General features: G+C 44.7%; 2 protein-coding genes across 2 annotated transcripts; both read right to left on the reverse strand.

The window, feature by feature from the left end:
• Window positions 1-882: 882 nt before the first annotated feature.
• Window positions 883-7,949, reverse strand: NQO2 (N-ribosyldihydronicotinamide:quinone reductase 2). The gene is made up of 7 exons (XM_039548649.1): window positions 7,859-7,949; window positions 7,440-7,492; window positions 5,877-6,041; window positions 5,435-5,565; window positions 3,792-3,905; window positions 3,307-3,408; window positions 883-2,149 (listed from the first exon to the last, which is right to left on the reverse strand). The coding sequence occupies exons 2-7, from the start codon at window positions 7,444-7,446 to the stop codon at window positions 1,976-1,978; spliced, it is 693 nt and encodes a 230-aa protein (XP_039404583.1). The 5' UTR covers window positions 7,447-7,492; window positions 7,859-7,949; the 3' UTR covers window positions 883-1,975.
• Window positions 7,950-10,130: 2,181 nt separating this feature from the next.
• LOC104696786 (N-ribosyldihydronicotinamide:quinone reductase 2) lies at window positions 10,131-19,611 on the reverse strand. Its single transcript, XM_039548650.1, has 6 exons — window positions 19,500-19,611; window positions 18,235-18,399; window positions 16,628-16,758; window positions 14,988-15,101; window positions 13,461-13,553; window positions 10,131-12,561 (listed from the first exon to the last, which is right to left on the reverse strand). The coding sequence occupies exons 1-6, from the start codon at window positions 19,504-19,506 to the stop codon at window positions 12,388-12,390; spliced, it is 684 nt and encodes a 227-aa protein (XP_039404584.1). The 5' UTR covers window positions 19,507-19,611; the 3' UTR covers window positions 10,131-12,387.
• Window positions 19,612-20,502: the final 891 nt, after the last annotated feature.

Raw genomic sequence — 20,502 nt, forward strand, 5'->3', positions numbered from 1 at the left:
AATGACTTTATCTGAGCAGAAGTCTTCAATTTTAGTATTAATGAAAATTTAATAAACCTATTCATTTTCTTTTAACTTGAACTGAACTTGCATTAATCTCAACCATTCACATACTTTGTATGAAAAATCTCAGCCATCTTATTAAAACAGTGCTACCATGTGTGTGGGAGCTGGCATGTGTCTGCCAGATAGTGTCAAGTACAGGATCCTCAACATACAGGTCAGTCTGGCATTCTTCATCTAATAGTTAACCCCACTAAGCTCTGCAATTGATCCAAAGCAGTAATGTTGGTTTGACAGTTGCAACTTCTGCTTTCACCTCAATTTCCTTCTTTCCTGAATAGTCTGCTAACTGAACACAGTGAATAGAAGGATGATTTCTCTTCTATGCAATTTTAAAATTTGTCATCAAATTTCTCTTGGTAACTTTTAAGTTGTTCTCTTTAAGTCTTTTAGGCACGAATCTGCTTTCCCCGCAACTTAGATGTATAACACTTTCTTCCTTATTCCCTTTCACTTTCCTTTTCCTATAACAGAGCCATTGAGCCAAAGCAAATTTCCTGCTTCTGCAACGTAGACTTTGGCTCACATGCCCTGCAGCAATCTGCAACAGCTTGGGGCAGCTCTGCTTCCTGGGGAATGTCTCTGCTAGAGGTGGCCCCTCATATGGGAGCAAACAGGAACACATGACCCTTTCCCTGTGGTGGCAATTCCCAGTCTGGTGTATCAGCTTACACTGAGCCTCCAGAGTCTGGGCTCAGCACATTTATTATCCAAATAGTCCCTAAGGGACTGTAAAGCTGGGGTGTGACAAGACTGCCGCAAAGCAGGTATGGCAGATGCACAGAGGCCTAGGTGTCGTTTGACAGTGACTCAGGAGACGGATTCTTATTGAGGCCACATTCTTTTAATATCAAGTGCAAAGGCAGCTGTTGAGTGAGCTGGTCAAAGCTAGAAATTCAGTAGCTAAGCAAGAAACCCACCCCTTGCCATATGCACAAACAGGGTTAACAACTCTAGAGCACAAAAATAATCCTGCTACAGTTCCAGGTAAAAATCCTGGCTATTAAGAGCAAGACAATTCATTTGTCCCATAGATCCTGACCCGTAGACAGACAGTGCTCCTGCAGGCTTTCGGGTTGGCACTCTGGCTCACCAACTGCTGGTGCTGGAGATCTCCAAGGAAGCCCATTGATGCTGATGCTGGAGAGGAAGCAAACACCCTCCAGACCCAAACACCAACACTGACTGGTGTGAGAGGGCAGGAAAAAACCAGGATTCCTTTTTCTCTCTACTTTGATTATGGGAAGCTGCATACTTTACAAATGGGAGCTGTAGTCTACAAAGGGAGGCAATTCATGCACATACCATTACATTCATATTTATTTTTTCCCTTTTCTGGTATCTGTCATAGCTTTACTATTGCCTTGTAAGTATGTGTAAAAGCCTAAGGCTGCCCATAAGGGTTTCCAGTTGTTTAAGACACTCTGTAAGGGTACATCCTTTTGCAACACTACTCATTATGTGGTTTTGTTGCTCCAAGGCACAAGTGTAGTGCTCTCACAATCAATCTTGGCCTTTTAAAGGTTGAGTATGGGCACCATATTCCCTGGTAAAGGAAAAAAAGTGGCAACTGGTACAAAAACTGTTAAAATAAACTTGGCCGTGTACTTTGCTGTTTGACAAGCAGCAATGGTATAATCTGCCATGAAATACCACGAGTGTTATCAACCACAAGCAGGCAGGATGGCAATGTGAGCAAGGAGAACTTCACAGAGAGTTTTGCACCCATCCTTGAAGGGAATCCCTTGGGAATCAGTGAAGGTAAATGCTATATTGTCAGTTAAACTGCTAGCTGCAGTATTCAAAATTCTTCAAATGTATTTGAATTAGGACATTAGTGTTCAGGTATTTAGATAGAACATCCAAAAGAATGGAGAAAAAAATCTTCTCTCTGTAGTCTCATATCTGAACACTACTTGAAATACCACTCAGGAGAGCAGTCTATGGGTTTTTCCTTCCAAAGAGTCTTCAGACGCTGGGTCCAGGCAGTCAGCATCTCCTTCCTCTTCTCCTCAGAGACATTCTCTGGAGCATAAGAGATGTGAGGTTCAAGGACTTTGACACCACAGAAGTGCATGATTCCATGCTGGATGCAAAACAAAGAAGGAAATGCCTCAGGAAATATTTACTTTTTTACTTTCATTTGAAGAACATGGAAGATTCAAATCTGTTCTGTTTCTTTGACCCAGTATCAGTCAGGTTCTCTAAACCTGTGCATTTATCAGGAGAAGGAAAATAAATTGCAAAAATTCACTACCTATCCGGGCAGTCACTATTGAAGGCATTCAGCAGAATGGCATAAAAGACACTGAAAGATAAGGGCAGCTTAATTTATTCTGCTCTGTGGAATTTATTTTTAGCTGCTGTTAATTCCACAGAACTGTCCCCTTTGGCAGCTGTTCACTGTTCAGTTTGCAAGGATCACAGGCAGCCAAAAGTTCATTTTCCAGTTTGAAACTCCTCAGATTGGTCTCTAACTGCAGTGTGTTTCACGTCTACTTCTAAGATGGGGGTTTTTTTAACCTCTTGCCTCTGGCTTAGCCAAATGATTCTGTAGGAAGGCTAGTGCCTGTGGAATCAGCTCTATTGGAATGTGCCATTTCCCCTGTGCGTATTTTTGAATTCAGAGTTGTGATTCACGTTTTTGCCATGTTGACCTGCAAACTCTGCAGTTGGACAGCTCTTCAGAAGCAGGCAGCTGGTAACTGTGTGGGGAGGAGACCATGGAATTTTAGCTCATCTGTTGTATTGTATCAGGAAGAAGCTGGCAAAACTTCCCTTACCGCCTGTATTTCCCAAACCATGCTCAGCACTTCTGATAAAAGAGTAGCAATTAGAAGAGGAATGCTAACTTTTGTGTATTGATTGTTACTACCAGGGTAATGTGTGGCTCCCCTCCTGCCTTGCATCCTACATGAATTGGGTAAGCATGGGGAACAGAAATCCTGTATGGCTGAGCTAAAGGAAATCCCGTAACAGCAGGGAAACTGAAAAGGCTGACAGCATAAGCTTTCTCTAGATTCCAAGCTGGAGGAAGAGGGACAAAACAACTTTAAAAGTCAGTGTACTTTTAAAGTAGTCCCAGGATTTTAGGTAACAGTTTATGACCTGCACATCTTTGGAACTGATAACTTGATTATTTCTTATTATATTCCATATAAAACAAAGAATAAATCAATTGTTAAAAATAGTTGGAATAATAAAAATTGACATAAACAACAACAAAGTGTTCATATATTATACCTGCATGGGCCACAGGACATAGCGAATATCACCACTGATACCTTCTTTTGAATAAATCTCTTGGCTTCCTCCCGTGGTGAAAGAAAACAGGGATAATTTGTCCTAGAATTAGGAAAGTGGTGGTTGATTAAGACATGTTTAAAGAAGAGTGGCTGAATGGTTCAAGAGATATTCAGGGAAACCTGGACGGCATAGATTTCTAGGGGAGAGGGTGACCTCTTCTTTCCCAGACCTTACATGAAGTGGAAGTTCTGAGGCAAAGATTGATGTCATACAATTAGACAGTGGACTGTGTGTCTTTGGGAAGAGATAGGTTAAAGAAAATGAATTATATGGCTGACACCCTTCTGTGAAGCAGGGCTGATACACTACTTCAACACAGTGTAAAGTGAGAGCTCTAAACAACTACAATGGAAAAGAAGGACCAAGGCCCCAAAGGACATGGTGCAAAACTTGACCTTAATAAAACAATTCCAAAAACGTACCTGGAGCAAACCACCATCATAAGCCTTTGACAAATCATAAGCAAAGCCTTGGACCAGGACTCTGTCCATCCAGCCCTTCAGGATCGCAGGCATGCTGAACCAAAACAAGGGAAACTAGGCAAAGAGAAAATTTCCTGGTTAGCACAGAGAGTCTGGGCCACCCTTAGGCCTGGTTTCCAGGACAAATCCTGTCCTCTGAACCTGCTCAGATCCCGTACGTGCCTTCTTGCAGCTCTCTGTCAGGAGAGGCAGTAACTCTGCTTGGCAAAAGGAACTGAAGTGCTTGCTGTTTGCAGTAACGTCAGGGCCAGACCTGAGCACCTGCAGCACACCAACACTGTGCTGCATGTGAGGGCTCCCATCCAGATTAAAGTTGGAATTTGATGAAGTAGGAGGGTGCCATTTAGTTCAGATTTACGACTGTACAGAATCATGTCTCCTATGGCTAAAATGCAAAAGGATCTAATATCTTATCAGCAGCATTGACATCTGGTGATCCGTTCTGATCTGACAGTCTGCTGACAAATGCCACGGGATCTTAGGAAAGACTTCTTTTCAAACCCTGCTGACGTCATGACCCCAAATCCCTTTACTGAGAAGAAAAAGACATCTTTAACAGTTGGACCCTTGGTTTCTAGCTCTTCCAGTTAGCCCATGAGACTGCATCCCAAAGCTATCATGTCTTTGTGGCATTATCTTCACTGCTTTATGGGCTCTTATACTAGGCTGCATCACTACTCCTAAACCTTTGTACACACTGCACACAGAGGACAAAATTCTATAAACATGTAACCACACGTGGCTTAATTCAAGGTGGAAACAATGTGGACACAGGGCAAACACCACAGTCACTACAAGTGGTGAGTTTAGTCTGTAGCAAATTTTGAATTCCTTTATGATGTCCCTTAGAGGCTTTTTAAATCTCTTTCTTTTCTTGTTTTTTTTCTGCACCAGAACCCACTCAACTCTTCAGAGCATTCTACAGACAGAAAGTAGCAAGCAACCACTTCCTTCAGGGCATGCCTTACTGTTCTCATCTGGGAAGCAAGAGTGTGAAAATGACAATGACTTACAGTGAAATGCTTCATTGAGATATGGCCCCATCCTAAATTTAATCTAACACTGGACAGAGGAATATATCTAGAGATGTCTAAGGCCAACAGGCACACTAAGAAATGTAAGGCTACTATTTCCCTTCACAGTTCTTTGGGGTTTGCAGACACTGGGGACACTGCTGGCACAGCGGGCAATAGAGATGGGCTGTAAAGATCCATTAGCAATTCCCAGTAGTGCTTCTGCAACTTGGCAACAAATGAGAACAGTCTGCTTGGGAAAGCCCAATTCCCTGACCTTGCTGGCTGCCCCCAGCTCCTTGCCCAGAAAATAATCCTTGCTCTGCTTTCTGCCAGCCTGCCTGACATCCATGGTCACATACGACATTGTGCATTGAGACAGGAAGTTTGGCCCCGTGTTGGGGAGTTCCTGGGGTTGCTGTTGTTTCAACCTGCATCACTTTGCTACTCAGTTACTGGATTTGCTGTAATAGTGACCCAGGTAATTGTACTACTGATCTGTAACTTTTACTGTACTATTACCTAGAGATAAAATGACCATCCCAACTGAATTCTGTTTAAAATAATGACCTGAAAAATCAGCAGGTCTGCTTCCTGCACCTTCTTCTGCTCTTCAACCAGGTCTTTGGACAAACCTCCTCTCTTGTAAGCTTCCCAGGTCTCCACACCGTAATTGAATGCTTCTGAGTTGTGCAGGTGACCTGTGGGTAGAAGTGAACAGTCATTCCTTGCTCCGTATCCAGTATCAGAGCCAGATAAGAGTTAAATACAGGTTGCAATCTACAGTTTATTTTTGGGAGCGGACTTTAAGAAATGCTGATGTCAGGTCAGTAAGTTTCTTATTAATCTCTTGATGATCCAAGGGCTGGAGCACCTCTCCTATTAAGACAGAGTAGTTGGGATTGTATAGCATGGGGAAGATTTCAAGGAGACTTTTTTCAACCTTCTGATATCTGACAAGGGGCTTACAAGTCACTGGTTTTTGGAAAAGGTATATTTTGGCTGGTCTCACCAACAATGTCATTTCTTGTTGCTCTGGGCTCAAACTGCATGGCATATAAATCCGACACAGTGACACTGCAGCCCTGCTTGGTCAATTCTTCCACAGCAATCTTCAACAAAGACCCGTTGAAGGACTTGGGCTCTTGATGTGCATAGACTATCAGAACTTTCTTCCCTGGAGGCAGAAAGAAAACCAGGAGACCATTTGGAATTTAGGAGGCAGATGCAGAAGAGTTTGTAGAGTTGGGGCTTGTTCCTTGCTTTTTCTGTAGTGTCCTTTCCCAGGGGCCCAAAATCAGTGAAAGCAGAGTGACAGTGGCAGCATTTGACTCCTGCTCAGCAGCAGTGACTCCTGAGGCACTAATTGCTGGATGTGCCCAGCCCATCAATTCTGTGCTACACTGGGCTTTCCTAGGTGGAACTCAGTGGACAGAGGGGATATTCCACAGCAGGTCACTCTGCCCTCCACCAGTACAATCCCCCACTTCTCCTGAGACAACATTTCTGTTGGTCTGATTCCACTACTGCCGAAAAACCAGTGCCGGCTTAGATTGCCTCAAAGTGTCACGGAAACAACTTCTGCGAGAACACCTTCCTACTGCAGTGGGGGATGCCGTCATCTTTCAGTTTAGTGCTGTGGAAGTGACAGCCTCGGGATACCTGTTTAAGATGCCTCTGTCCCGCTTCAGCACCATCACAGCGACCTCTATAGACAGCAACGGGATTTTTTTCTCAGAGATTAGACTGCTGTGTGTATCTCGAACTCCTGTCAAAGTCGACTCACGGTAAACTGAGTGGCCAAGCGGGTGTGTTGGGATGGAGCTTCTTAGAGGCATGTAACAAGGTTTTGCTTAAAGCGCTCCATGGTGTGCTCAAAGTTTTATTGCGCCTAGGTAATTCAATTTTAATAATTCTATTAAAAATCATTAATTTGTGAAAACAAAGGAAAGATCTTGTATGGGGTAGTAGTTGTTTGTAGATAACCAGAGAGGGAAATTTACAGGGACTATTGAAAATGACAGGGTCTGCAAAACATGCAGCTCTTGCTTCCTGACTGCCAAGACAAAAAGTCAGGCATGTCCTGAACTCAGTTTCTCTGCAGGACAGCTTCTGGATGTGGGTGCATAGTGTCCATGAAACAAGAGCTACGCAAAAAAGACTATTAAACCTTGCAGGTCAAATGCTGTCATAAAATCAATGTGCATATAAACTCTTTAAACCCCTGCTCTACACCGTACTCTGGAATTTCAGGAGCAGTTACGGCTTTGCTGTTTCTGCCAGGTCTCCATGAACGGAGCTCAGTGACCAGACGTGTCACATGCTCCAAAAGGTGCTAAGTTTGAGTCTGCAAAAATGCTGATTTGTTTCCATTTCGGTGGAGCTGAGGGCACTTGGACACACAGTGTCTGGAGAGGCTGGAGTTTTCTGAGGCATCACTTACTGAGGTAATTTCAGTCGTTTGGAAAACTAAGACCTCAGTGTCCCAAGCAAACACGGCAGAGAGGCCCCATCCCTGAGGTGCCCAGCGCCCAGGCCTGGAGTGAGCAGCATTTTCATTCGCATTTGCTCTTACCTGCCATTGTTGGGGAGCGCTGGGGAGCTTGTCTCCTGATAATGCGGTACTACCTGAGAATTCAAGTGAGAGATTTGCTGGTGAGAAACACCAGGAGCAGGTGCGCGGAGAATCGCTGTGTCAGTGGGAAATGTGCCATGGTGTGAGTACAGGCGCTCACGCACAGAAGGGCACTGGCCAAGCGCGACCCTCCGGACCCGAGCGGGCCGGGCCGTCGGCATTCCTGGGGAGCAGGAGGGAAGCCCCCGGCTCTCGGCCCGAGCCCTGGAGCAGGAATTCTCCTCCGGCCGCCGGACCGGCACTTGGCGGCCGCGGCACGGCCCGGGGCTGCGCCGGGTGCATCGCGCCGCTCCCGGTCCCGTGCCGCCCTCTGGAAGGCGGCTTCGGAACAGCCCCCAGCGCAAGCCGGGTGCCCTTACCTGCTCCTCGGGGCCCGGAGCACACCGGCGCCGGGGCTGGGAGCGCTCCTTCCCGGCGGCCCCGCTGCCCGCCCGCCCCGGGCCCAGGGGCAGCGCCGGGGCGGGATCGGGATCGGCGCCGCCCACGGCTCCGGCTCCGCTCGAGGGCGCGCTCGGCCGGGAGCGCGCCTCCGCTGCTGTGACCGCATGTGAGACCTACATCATCTCTAGGTATTTTTGTTATTCTGGGTTTTCGCTCTTCTCCAAGTACAGAGCTCGTCCTTCATTTCTCCCAGCAACGTAGTATGTGAACTCCTAAACCATCCATCTACCCTTATCTGCTCTTCCAGGGGTGGCACCATCTGCTTTGTGCCTTGGGCTGGCCCACACGTGCATCTGCCCGGAGCAGGGGGCTCCTCCCTTCCAGCTCTCTGAAAGGTGTCTCATGGCAAAGACAGGTGGGACACAGAAGGATGCGGGCGGCTGTGGGTTTGGAGACGTAGGACAGCCTTGCTGATTACTTTCAAGGGGAAGGTTTCTCTCTGGGTATTGAGACTGCCCCGTGTTGGACAACCTGAATAAACAGCTTCCTTCCAAGAACTTGGGGGGAAAAAAAAGCAAAAAAAAGCTGAGCGCAATCGTTTCTCCTCAAAAAAAAGCTGACAGTGGAACTAGTGGAACTGATGCAATGATGAACAAAACATTCCTGTTTTCCATCCATTCTGGATCAACTGGTATTGAGACAGAACAGGAGTTTAATGCTCTGACAGCTCCCGATGCAAGGGCTGAGCACACCTACTGTAAAGAGGAGACTCAGGACCAAATGCTGAATTGCCACACTGAGCTCACTGTAGTTTGAATGCAGCAATTTTGTGTCCATCCACACTGTGAGGTATCTCAAGGAGAGTATTGTTGAACCTGCAGTCCAGAGAGTCTGGGACATTTGTCAGCTAAATAAAGCAAATGCAAATACATATGTGGTACCTCTGGTGGGCCAATTGTGCAGTTTTGGTCTTCTCCTGCAATCCCAAACATTACAGAAATCTTTTTTTAACATTTGACTTCTCAGCTTTTTGTTTTGTTTTGTTTTTTTGTTTTTGTTTGGTTCTTCTACTTTTGAGCTTTGCATTATTTATGGGGCTGACGGAAGGAAGAGAAATGGCTGAATTTATAAGAATTGCTTGGTTCAAAAGGTTTAAGTCTCATTCAGTGGGGTCTTGCCAGCATGTACTAGGCAAATAAAGGGAGAAACTGGCATATCTATTTGCATGTGCTTATAGGTCACACCTTTGATATGTAGCTGTTTTTTTTGCCAGCAGGATGAAAATTGCTGTGTGTGAAATCTGCAGGTTTCATTGCACCACTGGAAAAATTGTAGGGACTGATGAATAAAAAGCATCAAATCTTCACAGTGCCAGACCAACCTAGAATGGTTACCTAGCTCCTTAGTCTTAACTAAAAATCCAGTCACAGTAAGCTTGTGTCATAATGGGAAGGCGACTTTGAATCTGTTTTCCTGGTATTCATTTTAAGGGCTGTATTGTAGTAGTAAGCTTTGCCAACAAAGGTTTAATTTTTAACTCTCCTTCCTCTCCTCCTGTAGTTTGCTGCCAGGTATCTCTAAAGAGACTTTTCCTCCTCCATTTCTCTGATGAATTGTAAGTTCTGTAGGGACCTGAGCGTAATCATTCTCTGGCTCTCCCTGGCTTAACACTCTGCCTGGCCCAGCAAGGATGAGTGTTCTCTCACACAGGAGCTTTCCGGAGATGACTCAATGCTGTAATGTTAATTCTGGGCTCCACACCCTGTCCAGAACTCTGGGGCGGGGGGTCATCAGTGGGCAAAACTCTAAGGAGATACTTGTCTATAATCTTTCTGTAATCTACCTTTTAAATCTAAAAATAAAGCATTATCTGGTCTGATTGATCCCCCTGCTGTCCAACAGCCATCAAGATATTATGCTGTAGAGGTAATTTTAGAGAAAGAAGCCGTGATCTCAGCTAGCTTTGGATCATGCGTGCACCAAAACTTGTGTTGTTTTTCTCTGAGCCCTCAGAGGGCTGCGATGGGAGAAACTGCAGCAACAACAGAGTTGATGCTTGTGGAGAAGGGCTGCATCCCCCTGAGAGTGTGAATGCAGAATGGGAGGCCCAAGGGCCTTAGGAACCACTGTGTTTGGTGACTGACCGCATCCACAATTTTTCACTGCAGTTAAGTTCAGAAGACAACTACCTGACGTTTCCCATAGATGCTGAGCTGTGGCCTAGCAACAGATGACAGAAATACAAGGGTGTATGTGTAGAGTACATTGAGAGGATTTAATTTTCTCTTGGATTCTTACTGAATTCCAGGGAAGAACCACCTTTGCTCTGTGTGTCTCACTGGGGTACAACAGTATTTGCAGCTTTGGCAATCTTTTGTGTGGACAAGCTGGTTAGGTCTTGGTTTATTCTCTCTGTTGGATGTCAACAAAATGCTTTCTCATTTCATCAATTCAGAAACAACTATGGGGTATTTTGACTCCACAGTCCTAGGGATGAGGCTGTTCTTTTGTCTCCTTCCTGAGTTTTTCAAACATACTGGAATTCCTGTGCATTCAGGCGGCATGAAACTGAGCATTTTAATACTCTTAGAATGATGAGACAATTACCCAGCACTAATTCAAGTGCATCCTCAGCTTAAATTCTTTGCATCTCTTCTGTAAAGTGTAGGCTCTTTAGGCTTTAAAATATCTAATAACACAGTAGGATTTTTCTTAAAAAAAAAAAAAGCCGTACTTGCATTATGCATGGTATTTGTTATTGGCTGTTTCTCATTTCAGCACAACCTTTTGATAATTAGTCTATTCCTCTGCAAGCAGTCAGCTCATCTCAGTGATGTTGCTTCAGGAACCAAATATTAAACCACAGAATGAACTATACCTGGCTTTAAATGTCAGGTTTTTTGAAACCTGGATTAAAGGCACCTTACCACAAGATATCAGTCTTGGTTTCTGTAGGCTATGAAGCTTCTTGGTAACACAGTTCAAATGGGGATCTGTTTGCTTTCCTCAATTGTTCTGCAGTTGCAAGCATGTTTGACCTGCCATTTCAGAACATCAAATAAAAGAAATACAGTAATGATTTCTGGAAAAAATTGTCAGAGAAAAAGATCAGAGCATTGCCTAGACATCTGTGGGAGAGGAGGACCACCAGCAACACAAAACCAATCCTCAGACTAAATGGAAGTGGAAAGCATGTTCCTTATACCCTTCTCCCCAGCCTGAAGAGCAGCTACAAGTTACACACCTAATTCTAGTTTCATTCTCATGAAATCAATGCTGGTTTGGCAGGGTAACATTTGACTTTTAGCATAATGTGATTTGGAAGGACAACCATTCTTTAGTTTAAAATGGCTGTAACATTTCCAGTGCTACTAAGAAAGTAATACTTCCTTTGTCTCTCCTTATTAACCACAGACCTGTCTCTGTTGGTTTTCTATGTGGTAAAATTCTCCTGAGTTTTGGAAGGCATGTGTCAGAACACATGTGCAGCCCAGCACAGTGCCCTGCATAGCAGGCACTGAAAGCATGTCAGGACAAGGACAATAACTCTTAGCTCAGCACCCACTGTCACTGCACAGTTGATGGCTTCCAAAGCGTTGCAACAGCAGCATCCTTGTGTGACCTGAAAACTTTGGCTAACATGCCCTGCAACAGACATGGGCTACAGTTTGGGGCAGCTTTGCTTCCTGGGAAATATCTCTGCTAGACGTGGCCCTTCACTTCATATGGGAGCAAACAGGAACACATGACTGGTGTGAGAGGGCAGGAAAAAAACAGGATCCCGTTTTGTCTCTACTAAGGGTAATCAAAATAGAGACGTCCCTTTGATTTTAGGAAGCTGCATACTTTACAAATGGGAGCTGTAGTCTACAAAGGGAGGCAATTCATGCACATATCAATATACAAAATTTGCACTTATTTTTTCCCTTTTCTGGTATCTGTCATAGCTTTACTATTGCCTTGTAAGTATGTGTAAAAGCCTAAGGCTGCCCATAAGGGTTTCCAGTTGTTTAAGACACTCTGTAAGGGTACATCCTTTTGCAACACTACTCATTATGTGGTTTTGTTGCTCCAAGGCACAAGTGTAGTGCTCTCACAATCAATCTTGGCCTTTTAAAGGTTGAGTATGGGCACCATATTCCCTGGTAAAGGAAAAAAGTGGCAACTGGTACAAAAAGTGTTAAAATAAACTTGGCCGTGTACTTTGCTGTTTGACAAGCAGCAATGGTATAATCTGCCATGAAATACCACGAGTGTTATCAACCACAAGCAGGCAGGATGGCAATGTGAGCAAGGAGAACTTCACAGAGAGTTTTGCACCCATCCTTGAAGGGAATCCCTTGGGAATCAGTGAAGGTAAATGCTATATTGTCAGTTAAACTGCTAGCTGCAGTATTCAAAATTCTTCAAATGTATTTGAATTAGGACATTAGTGTTCAGGTATTTAGATAGAACATCCAAAAGAATGGAGAAAAAAATCTTCTCTCTGTAGTCTCATATCTGAACACTACTTGAAATACCACTCAGGAGAGCAGTCTATGGGTTTTTCCTTCCAAAGAGTCTTCAGACGCTGGGTCCAGGCAGTCAGCATCTCCTTCCTCTTCTCCTCAGAGGCATGCTCTGGAGCATAAGAGATGTGAGGTTCAAGGACTTTGACACCACAGAAGTGCATGATTCCATGCTGGATGCAAAACAAAGAAGGAAATCCTCAGGAAATATTTACTTTTTTACTTTCATTTGAAGAACATGGAAGATTCAAATCTGTTCTGTTTCTTTGACCCAATATCAGTCAGGTTCTCTAAATCTATGCATTTATCAGGAGAAGGGAAGGAAATTGCTGCTAATTGCTCTCTTTGGATGCTGTATGCTGTTCAATTTGCAAGGATAAGGGACAGTCAAAAGTTCATTGTCCGGTTTAAACTTTCTCATTCTTCCTGAACTGCAGTGTGTTTCACATCTACTTCTGTGTTGGTTTCTTGGATTGTTTGGTGTTTTTTTTTGTTGCTGTTTTGTTCTGTTTATAAGTTTTTGCCTCTGGCGTAGCCATATGATCCTGTATGAAGGCTTGTGCCTGTGGAAGTTCAGCTTGCCCTTTTCCCTCTGTGTGTTTCTGAATTTAGAATTGTGTTTCATGTTTCTGTCACATTTACTTGTGAGCTCTGAAGTTGGACAGCTCCTCAGGGGTATGGGAGCTTGTATCTGTAGTGGGGAGGAGACTATGTGTGACTCCCCTCCTGTCCCACATCCTACATGAATTGGGTAACCACAGGGAACAGAAATCCTATATGGCTGAGCTAAAGGAAATCCTGTAACACCAGAGACACTGGAAAGGCTGACAGCAGAAGCTTTCCCCAGATTCCAAGCTGGAGGAAGGGGGACAAAACAACTTTAAGACTCTGTGGACTTTTGAAGTAGTCTCAGCATTTTAGGGCCCTGTTTATAACCTGCAGATGCTTGGAGCAGGCAACTTAATTATTTCTTATTATGTTTTGTATAAAATAATCAATAAAAATGTTGTTTATAAATAGCTGGAATAGTAAAAATTATGGCAAACAGTAACCAAATATTCCTGTATTATACCTGCATGGGCCATAAGAGATAGCGAATATCACCTCTGGTTGCATACTTCTCTTTGCTTCCTCCCGTGGTGAAAGAAAACAGGGATAATTTGTCCTAGAATTAGGAAAGCAGTGCTCGAGTTAGACATGTTTTAAGAGGAGTGGCCAAACAGTTCAAGAGATATTCAGGGGAACCTGGACAGCATGAATTTCTAGAGGAAGGGGTGTCCTCTTCCTTCCCAGACATTATAACGATTGGCAGTTGTAAGGCAAAGATCGATGTCATACAATTACATCAATGGACTGAGTGTTCGGGCTTTGGGCAGAGATGGGTTAAAAAGAAAACTAATTATGTGTCTGACACCCTTGTGTGAAGGAGAGCTGATCCTTGTTCTTCCTTATGCAACATTTGGAAAACTGTGGCTGGAAAGCCCTCTGTTACTGTGGAAATCTTTATTCCTGTCCTCTCTGACTGCAGAAATTTTTGCTAAAGTCCCCCTTCAAACTTGGCCTTGCTTAACCACCATGTTTCTTCTGCTTCTGTGACTATGGTATTAGCCACGTACTCAGCTTCTCTCATCTCAGTTTTAGCTTCTGTAATCGAACTAATATTTTCCCAGTGCAGTATCCCAAGTGTCTTGAGCCTGTAATATGCAGCCATATGTAGCCATATGCAGCTGTAATCATTGGGGATTATGCCTATTTATCTCAGCAAGGCTTTTTTTTTTTTTTTTTTTTTTTTTTTTTTAAGATTTTATTTCTTTAATTTTAAATTTCTGACATTTGAAGAAACTGAAATGTTTGGAATTGTTAAGATGATCAGAACTAACAGAGATTAACATGCAGTGAAAGAAATGTGAAACTAATATTGATTGTTTTTTGATGCTCCATTTGTTACCAAATAAGATCTATCAGACACTGGGCCAGAATTTTCCAGGGATATTCCCAGTGCTGTGGAGAATTAAAAATGTATGAATTGACATCAAGAGATACTGCTCTTACCAAATTAAATGCTACAGAGAAGAAAAGGTTCAAAATAGATAGTTCTGACAGAAGCTCATACTCTGGGTATTTTCTGAGTATATTCAGATTTCTGGTTAAGTTTAATAGTTCAACTTTTAACATCTAATCCCAGAACAGGACTTTGATACCTCTTCTATTGTGTCAGTCATTACAGATAAGAGCAGTCCTACGGTGGTAGGAAGAATGATAGGCTGTTGTTATAGGAAATGGATCGACTTAAACAGTTTGCAAGCTGTATGTGATCACAGTGCACTCTGATACTCCTAATAAATGATGAAGCCCATATAGTAGGCCAATAAAGATCTCTAGGAGATCGCTTAAATCTTCAGGAACTGCTGCAGTCTCCTTATTTTCCTATCCTTCAGACAGTGTGAGCAGCCCAGAAAGCTACACAACATGTTACTGAAGCATTATTTCAGAGCAGTGTAAAGTGAGAGCTTTAAATACTACAATGGAAAAGTAGGACCAAGGCCCCAAAGGACATGGTGCAAACCTTGACCTTAATAAAACAATTCCAAAAACGTACCTGGAGCAAACCACCATCATAAGCCTTTGACAAATCGTAAGCAAAGCCTTGGACCAGGACTCTGTCCATCCAGCCCTTCAGGATCGCAGGCATGCTGAACCAAAACAAGGGAAACTAGGCAAAGAGAAAATTTCCTGGTTAGCACAGAGAGTCTGGGCCACCCTTAGGCCTGGTTTCCAGGACAAATCCTGTCCTCTGAACCTGCTCAGATCCCGTACGTGCCTTCTTGCAGCTCTCTGTCAGGAGAGGCAGTAACTCTGCTTGGCAAAAGGAACTGAAGTGCTTGCTGTTTGCAGTAACGTCAGGGCCAGACCTGAGCACCTGCAGCACACCAACACTGTGCTGCATGTGAGGGCTCCCATCCAGATTAAAGTTGGAATTTGATGAAGTAGGAGGGTGCCATTTAGTTCAGATTTACGACTGTACAGAATCATCTCTCCTATGGCTAAAATGCAAAAGGATCTAATATCTTATCAGCAGCATTGACATCTGGTGATCCGTTCTGATCTGACAGTCTGCTGACAAATGCTGCGGGATCTTAGGAAAGACTTCTTTTCAAACCCTGCTGACATCATGACCCCAAATCCCTTTACTGAGAAGAAAAAGACATCTTTAACAGTTGGACCCTTGGTTTCTAGCTCTTCCAGTTAGCCCATGAGACTGCATCCCAAAGCTATCATGTCTTTGTGGCATTATCTTCACTGCTTTATGGGCTCTTATACTAGGCTGCATCACTACTCCTAAACCTTTGTACACACTGCACACAGAGGACAAAATTCTATAAACATGTAACCACACGTGGCTTAATTCAAGGTGGAAACAATGTGGACACAGGGCAAACACCACAGTCACTACAAGTGGTGAGTTTAGTCTGTAGCAAATTTTGAATTCCTTTATGATGTCCCTTAGAGGCTTTTTAAATCTCTTTCTTTTCTTGTTTTTTTTCTGCACCAGAACCCACTCAACTCTTCAGAGCATTCTACAGACAGAAAGTAGCAAGCAACCACTTCCTTCAGGGCATGCCTTACTGTTCTCATCTGGGAAGCAAGAGTGTGAAAATGACAATGACTTACAGTGAAATGCTTCATTGAGATATGGCCCCATCCTAAATTTAATCTAACACTGGACAGAGGAATATATCTAGAGATGTCTAAGGCCAACAGGCACACTAAGAAATGTAAGGCTACTATTTCCCTTCACAGTTCTTTGGGGTTTGCAGACACTGGGGACACTGCTGGCACAGCGGGCAATAGAGATGGGCTGTAAAGATCCATTAGCAATTCCCAGTAGTGCTTCTGCAACTTGGCAACAAATGAGAACAGTCTGCTTGGGAAAGCCCAATTCCCTGACCTTGCTGGCTGCCCCCAGCTCCTTGCCCAGAAAATAATCCTTGCTCTGCTTTCTGCCAGCCTGCCTGACATCCATGGTCACATACGACATTGTGCATTGAGACAGGAAGTTTGGCCCCGTGTTGGGGAGTTCCTGGGGTTGCTGTTTCAACCTGCATCACTTTGCTACTCAGTTACTGGATTTGCTGTAATAGTGACCCAGGTAATTGTACTACTGATCTGTAACTTTTACTGTACTATTACCTAGAGATAAAATGACCATCCCAACTGAATTCTGTTTAAAATAATGACCTGAAAAATCAGCAGGTCTGCTTCCTGCACCTTCTTCTGCTCTTCAACCAGGTCTTTGGACAAACCTCCTCTCTTGTAAGCTTCCCAGGTCTCCACACCGTAATTGAACACTTCTGAGTTGTGCAGGTGACCTGTGGGTAGAAGTGAACAGTCATTCCTTGCTCCGTATCCAGTATCAGAGCCAGATAAGAGTTGAATGCAGGTTGCTATTCACAGTTCTAAACTGAGTTACTGCTTTCTGTTTTTCCCCCTTTCTTGTCTTTGTTGGATATTCAGCATCATCTCAGATGATGGTGACTTGATTTTAAAATGGAGCATGTGGAGGCCGGTGGGCCTATGGATCAAGGGACAAAAAGAGTCCCCTGGTGGGACAGTCCCTAAGACCAAAGATCCTCCCCAGGTTAGGGTGACAGAAAAGGCTTCCGCCAGGATGCATTCTTCTGTTTTGCTAATGTACCCCAGTTCTGCTTCCCTGGTTGGCCATTGGCCTCCCCGCCCATTTGTTACCTCATATGTCCCTGCCCTTGAAGGTTCTTCTCTCCCTGTTCCCCCCATTGGCCCTTGCCCCATCGCGGCTCCCTCAGAGTTTTCCCATTGGCTCCCATTCCCTAGCCCCGCCTGCGTACTGGCCCCATGCCCTCAGACCATTGGTTCCTGATGCTCTCATATGTAAACCTGGATCCTCCAATGTTCTTTGTCTTCGTCCCTGGAACCCTTCACGGGTGTGCCTGCATTAAACTCCTCCCATGGAACCCCATATGAGGACCCTTCCCATCTCTTTGTCGTGGACCCATTTCCTGGAGCTGTCCGTGTGTGTGTATGCATGTGTGAGTGTGTGGTGGTCCTGCCGAGTGGCTTCGCCTTGGAGACGCTTTCGGAAGGTCGCTGCACCTCACCATCTAGCACTGCAAAATGCCACGACAGGAGAGGAATGTAGGATCTCAGAGTTCTGGGCCTTCACTTTCCTGTAGCAACACAGGAAGTGTAATATGAGGACCTAAGGACTCTGGTGATGCAGGGAGAAGATTTAAGAGAATGCTGTTAATTGTTCTGCCTTAGGGTTTACTGAGGCATCATGCACTTGTAAGCATTATGGAGCTGCTTTCCAGCCTCTATAACTGGGAAATTCACCAAGGGATAGGGAACCAGTATTGGCCGGCTCTACTGATTCAACTAGCACATCATCACTCTTAGCAGAAGACAGAGGCAGTAGTAGCCTTGTGAACTAAACTGTAGCAAGTCCCAGAATGTATCTGAAGACATTTCCTCCCCATGAGAAATGGACTTTAGAGACTGATTATGAACTCGTGCTAATGTGTTTTTCCCTGTCAGTAATCTCACTGTGATACAAAGTTCATGTTCAGGAGTGGACTTTTAGAAATGGAGATATTTGGTCATGAATAAGTTTCTTATTAACGAAATAAGTTTCTTATTAATCTCTTGATGATCCAAGAGCTGGAGCACCTCTCCTATCAAGACAGACTGAGAGTTGGGGTTGTATAGCATGGGGAAGATTTCAGGGAGACTTTTTTTTCAACCTTCTGATATCTGACAGGGGGCTTACAAGTCACTGGTTTTTGAAAAAGGTATATTTCGGCTGGTCTCACCAACAATGTCATTTCTTGTTGCTCTGGGCTCAAACTGCATGGCATATAAATCCGACACAGTGACACTGCAGCCCTGCTTGGTCAATTCTTCCACAGCAATCTTCAACAAGGACCCGTTGAAGGACTTGGGCTCTTGATGTGCATAGACTATCAGAACTTTCTTCCCTGGAGGCAGAAAGAAAACCAGGAGACCATTTGGAATTTAGGAGGCAGATGCAGAAGAGTTTGTAGAGTTGGGGCTTGTTCCTTGCTTTTTCTGTAGTGTCCTTTCCCAGGGGCCCAAAATCAGTGAAAGCAGAGTGACAGTGGCAGCATTTGACTCCTGCTCAGCAGCAGTGAGTGACTCCTGAGGCACTAATTGCTGGATGTGCCCAGCCCATCAATTCTGTGCTACACTGGGCTTTCCTAGGTGGAACTCAGTGGACAGAGGGGGTATTCCATAGCAGATCACACTGCCCTACATCAGGAAAACACTGCCCCTCCTATTCAGTCAACAAGGAAAGAGGAAATATTTTGTGTGTGGTAGGAGTTTTTTATAGATAACCAGACAGCTAAAATTATAGGGATTATTGAACATGACAGGGTCTGTAAAACATGCAGCTCTTGCTTTCTGACTGCCAAGACCAAAGCTCAGGCATCTCCTAAGCTCAGTTTCTCTGGGACATAGCTTCTGGATGCACAGCTCAGAACAACACCTGCCGAGTGACAGGCAAATTTACGGTGTCAGGGATATCTAGTAGAAGCCGAGCTGAATATTTGATGAAATAACAGCTCATTTTTAACCTAAATGACAAGGGGTAATTATTTCTCCAGGGTGCATAGTGTCCATGAAACAAGAGCTATGCAAAAAAGACTAATAAAACTTGCAGGTCAAATGCTATCATAAATTCAACACATGTACAAAATTTTTAAACCCCTGTATATATCTTATTCTGGAATACCAGGAGTAGTCACCTCTTTGCTGTTCCTGCCAGCTCCAGCAAACAGGGAGCTCAGTGGCTGGAGATGCAAGCTCCCCAAGTTGCTAAGTTTGATTCTGCAAAGCTGCCAGATTGTTATCCCTTTTGATAGAGCTGAGGGCACTTGGCCACACAGTGTTTGGAGAGGCTGGAGTTTTCCAAGGCATCACTTACTGAGGTAATTTCAGTCGTTTGGAAAACTAAGACCTCAGTGTCCCAAGCAAACACGGCAGAGAGGCCCCATCCCTGAGGTGCCCAGCGCCCAGGCCTGGAGTGAGCAGCATTTTCATTCGCATTTGCTCTTACCTGCCATTGTTGGGGAGCGCTGGGGAGCTTGTCTCCTGATAATCCGGTACTGCCTGAGAACTCAAGTGAGAGATTTGCTGGTGAGAAACACCAGGAGCAGGTGCGCGGAGAATCGCCGGGTGCATCGCGCCGCTCCCGGTCCCGTGCCGCCCTCTGGAAATCGGCTCCGGGGCGGCCCCGGCGCCGCGGTCCCAGCGCAAGCCGGGTGCCCTTACCTGCTGCTTGGGACCCGGAGCACACCTGCGGCGGGGCTGGGAGCGGCCCTTCAGAGAATCACGGAATATCCTGAGCTGGAAGGGACCCATAATGATCATCGAGTCCAACTCTTTCTGGCCCTGGGGCAGCGCCAGCGCGGGGCGGGCTCAGGATCGGCGCAGCCCGCAGGTACGGCTCTGCCTTTTTTTTCTCTGCATCTGGTTTCATTTGATACCCCACAGCTGTAGTTCTTGCACTGTGAGTGGCAGTGGAGGGTCAGTCCCTGCTCTTCCCCTCTGTCCGCTGGTGATTTTGTGGACTTGCAGCGTGTGCCGGCTGAATCACCTCTTCCCAGGACTGTTCTTTGGGGGTGATCTGTGTTCAGAAGCTGCTCTGTACTTTCAGTCCTTCCTAGTGCTCTTCTTTGCCCCTTTCCAGTTCTGCTGTATCATTTCTTGAAGCGAGGGAACCAGGTCTATGTATGGTTTTCACACTGTCGACATGCCTTGGATATGCCCAGTGGACTGATGATTTTCTGCTCTGTGGTCCTAATAATTCCTACTGTAAAATTCGCACCTTTTTGACTGCTATGGAGTGTTGAGCTGATGTCTGTGTGGAATTATCATTCATAAATAGAAGATTTTACTCCTGTGTGGTGATAGTCAGCTCAAAGCCCTTTATCTTAAAAGTGAGGCCAAGCAGGTTGGTTTGTCTCCCGTAAGCATCTCTTAAGGTTCACAGAGACTAAAAATAACTTCCACTTGTCTAACCTCCTGAGCAGCATTCAGAACACTGTGCTGGTCTTAGT

Source organism: Corvus cornix, chromosome 2, assembly GCF_000738735.6.
Source record: "Corvus cornix cornix isolate S_Up_H32 chromosome 2, ASM73873v5, whole genome shotgun sequence".
In the NCBI taxonomy this organism is placed as follows: domain Eukaryota; kingdom Metazoa; phylum Chordata; class Aves; order Passeriformes; family Corvidae; genus Corvus; species Corvus cornix.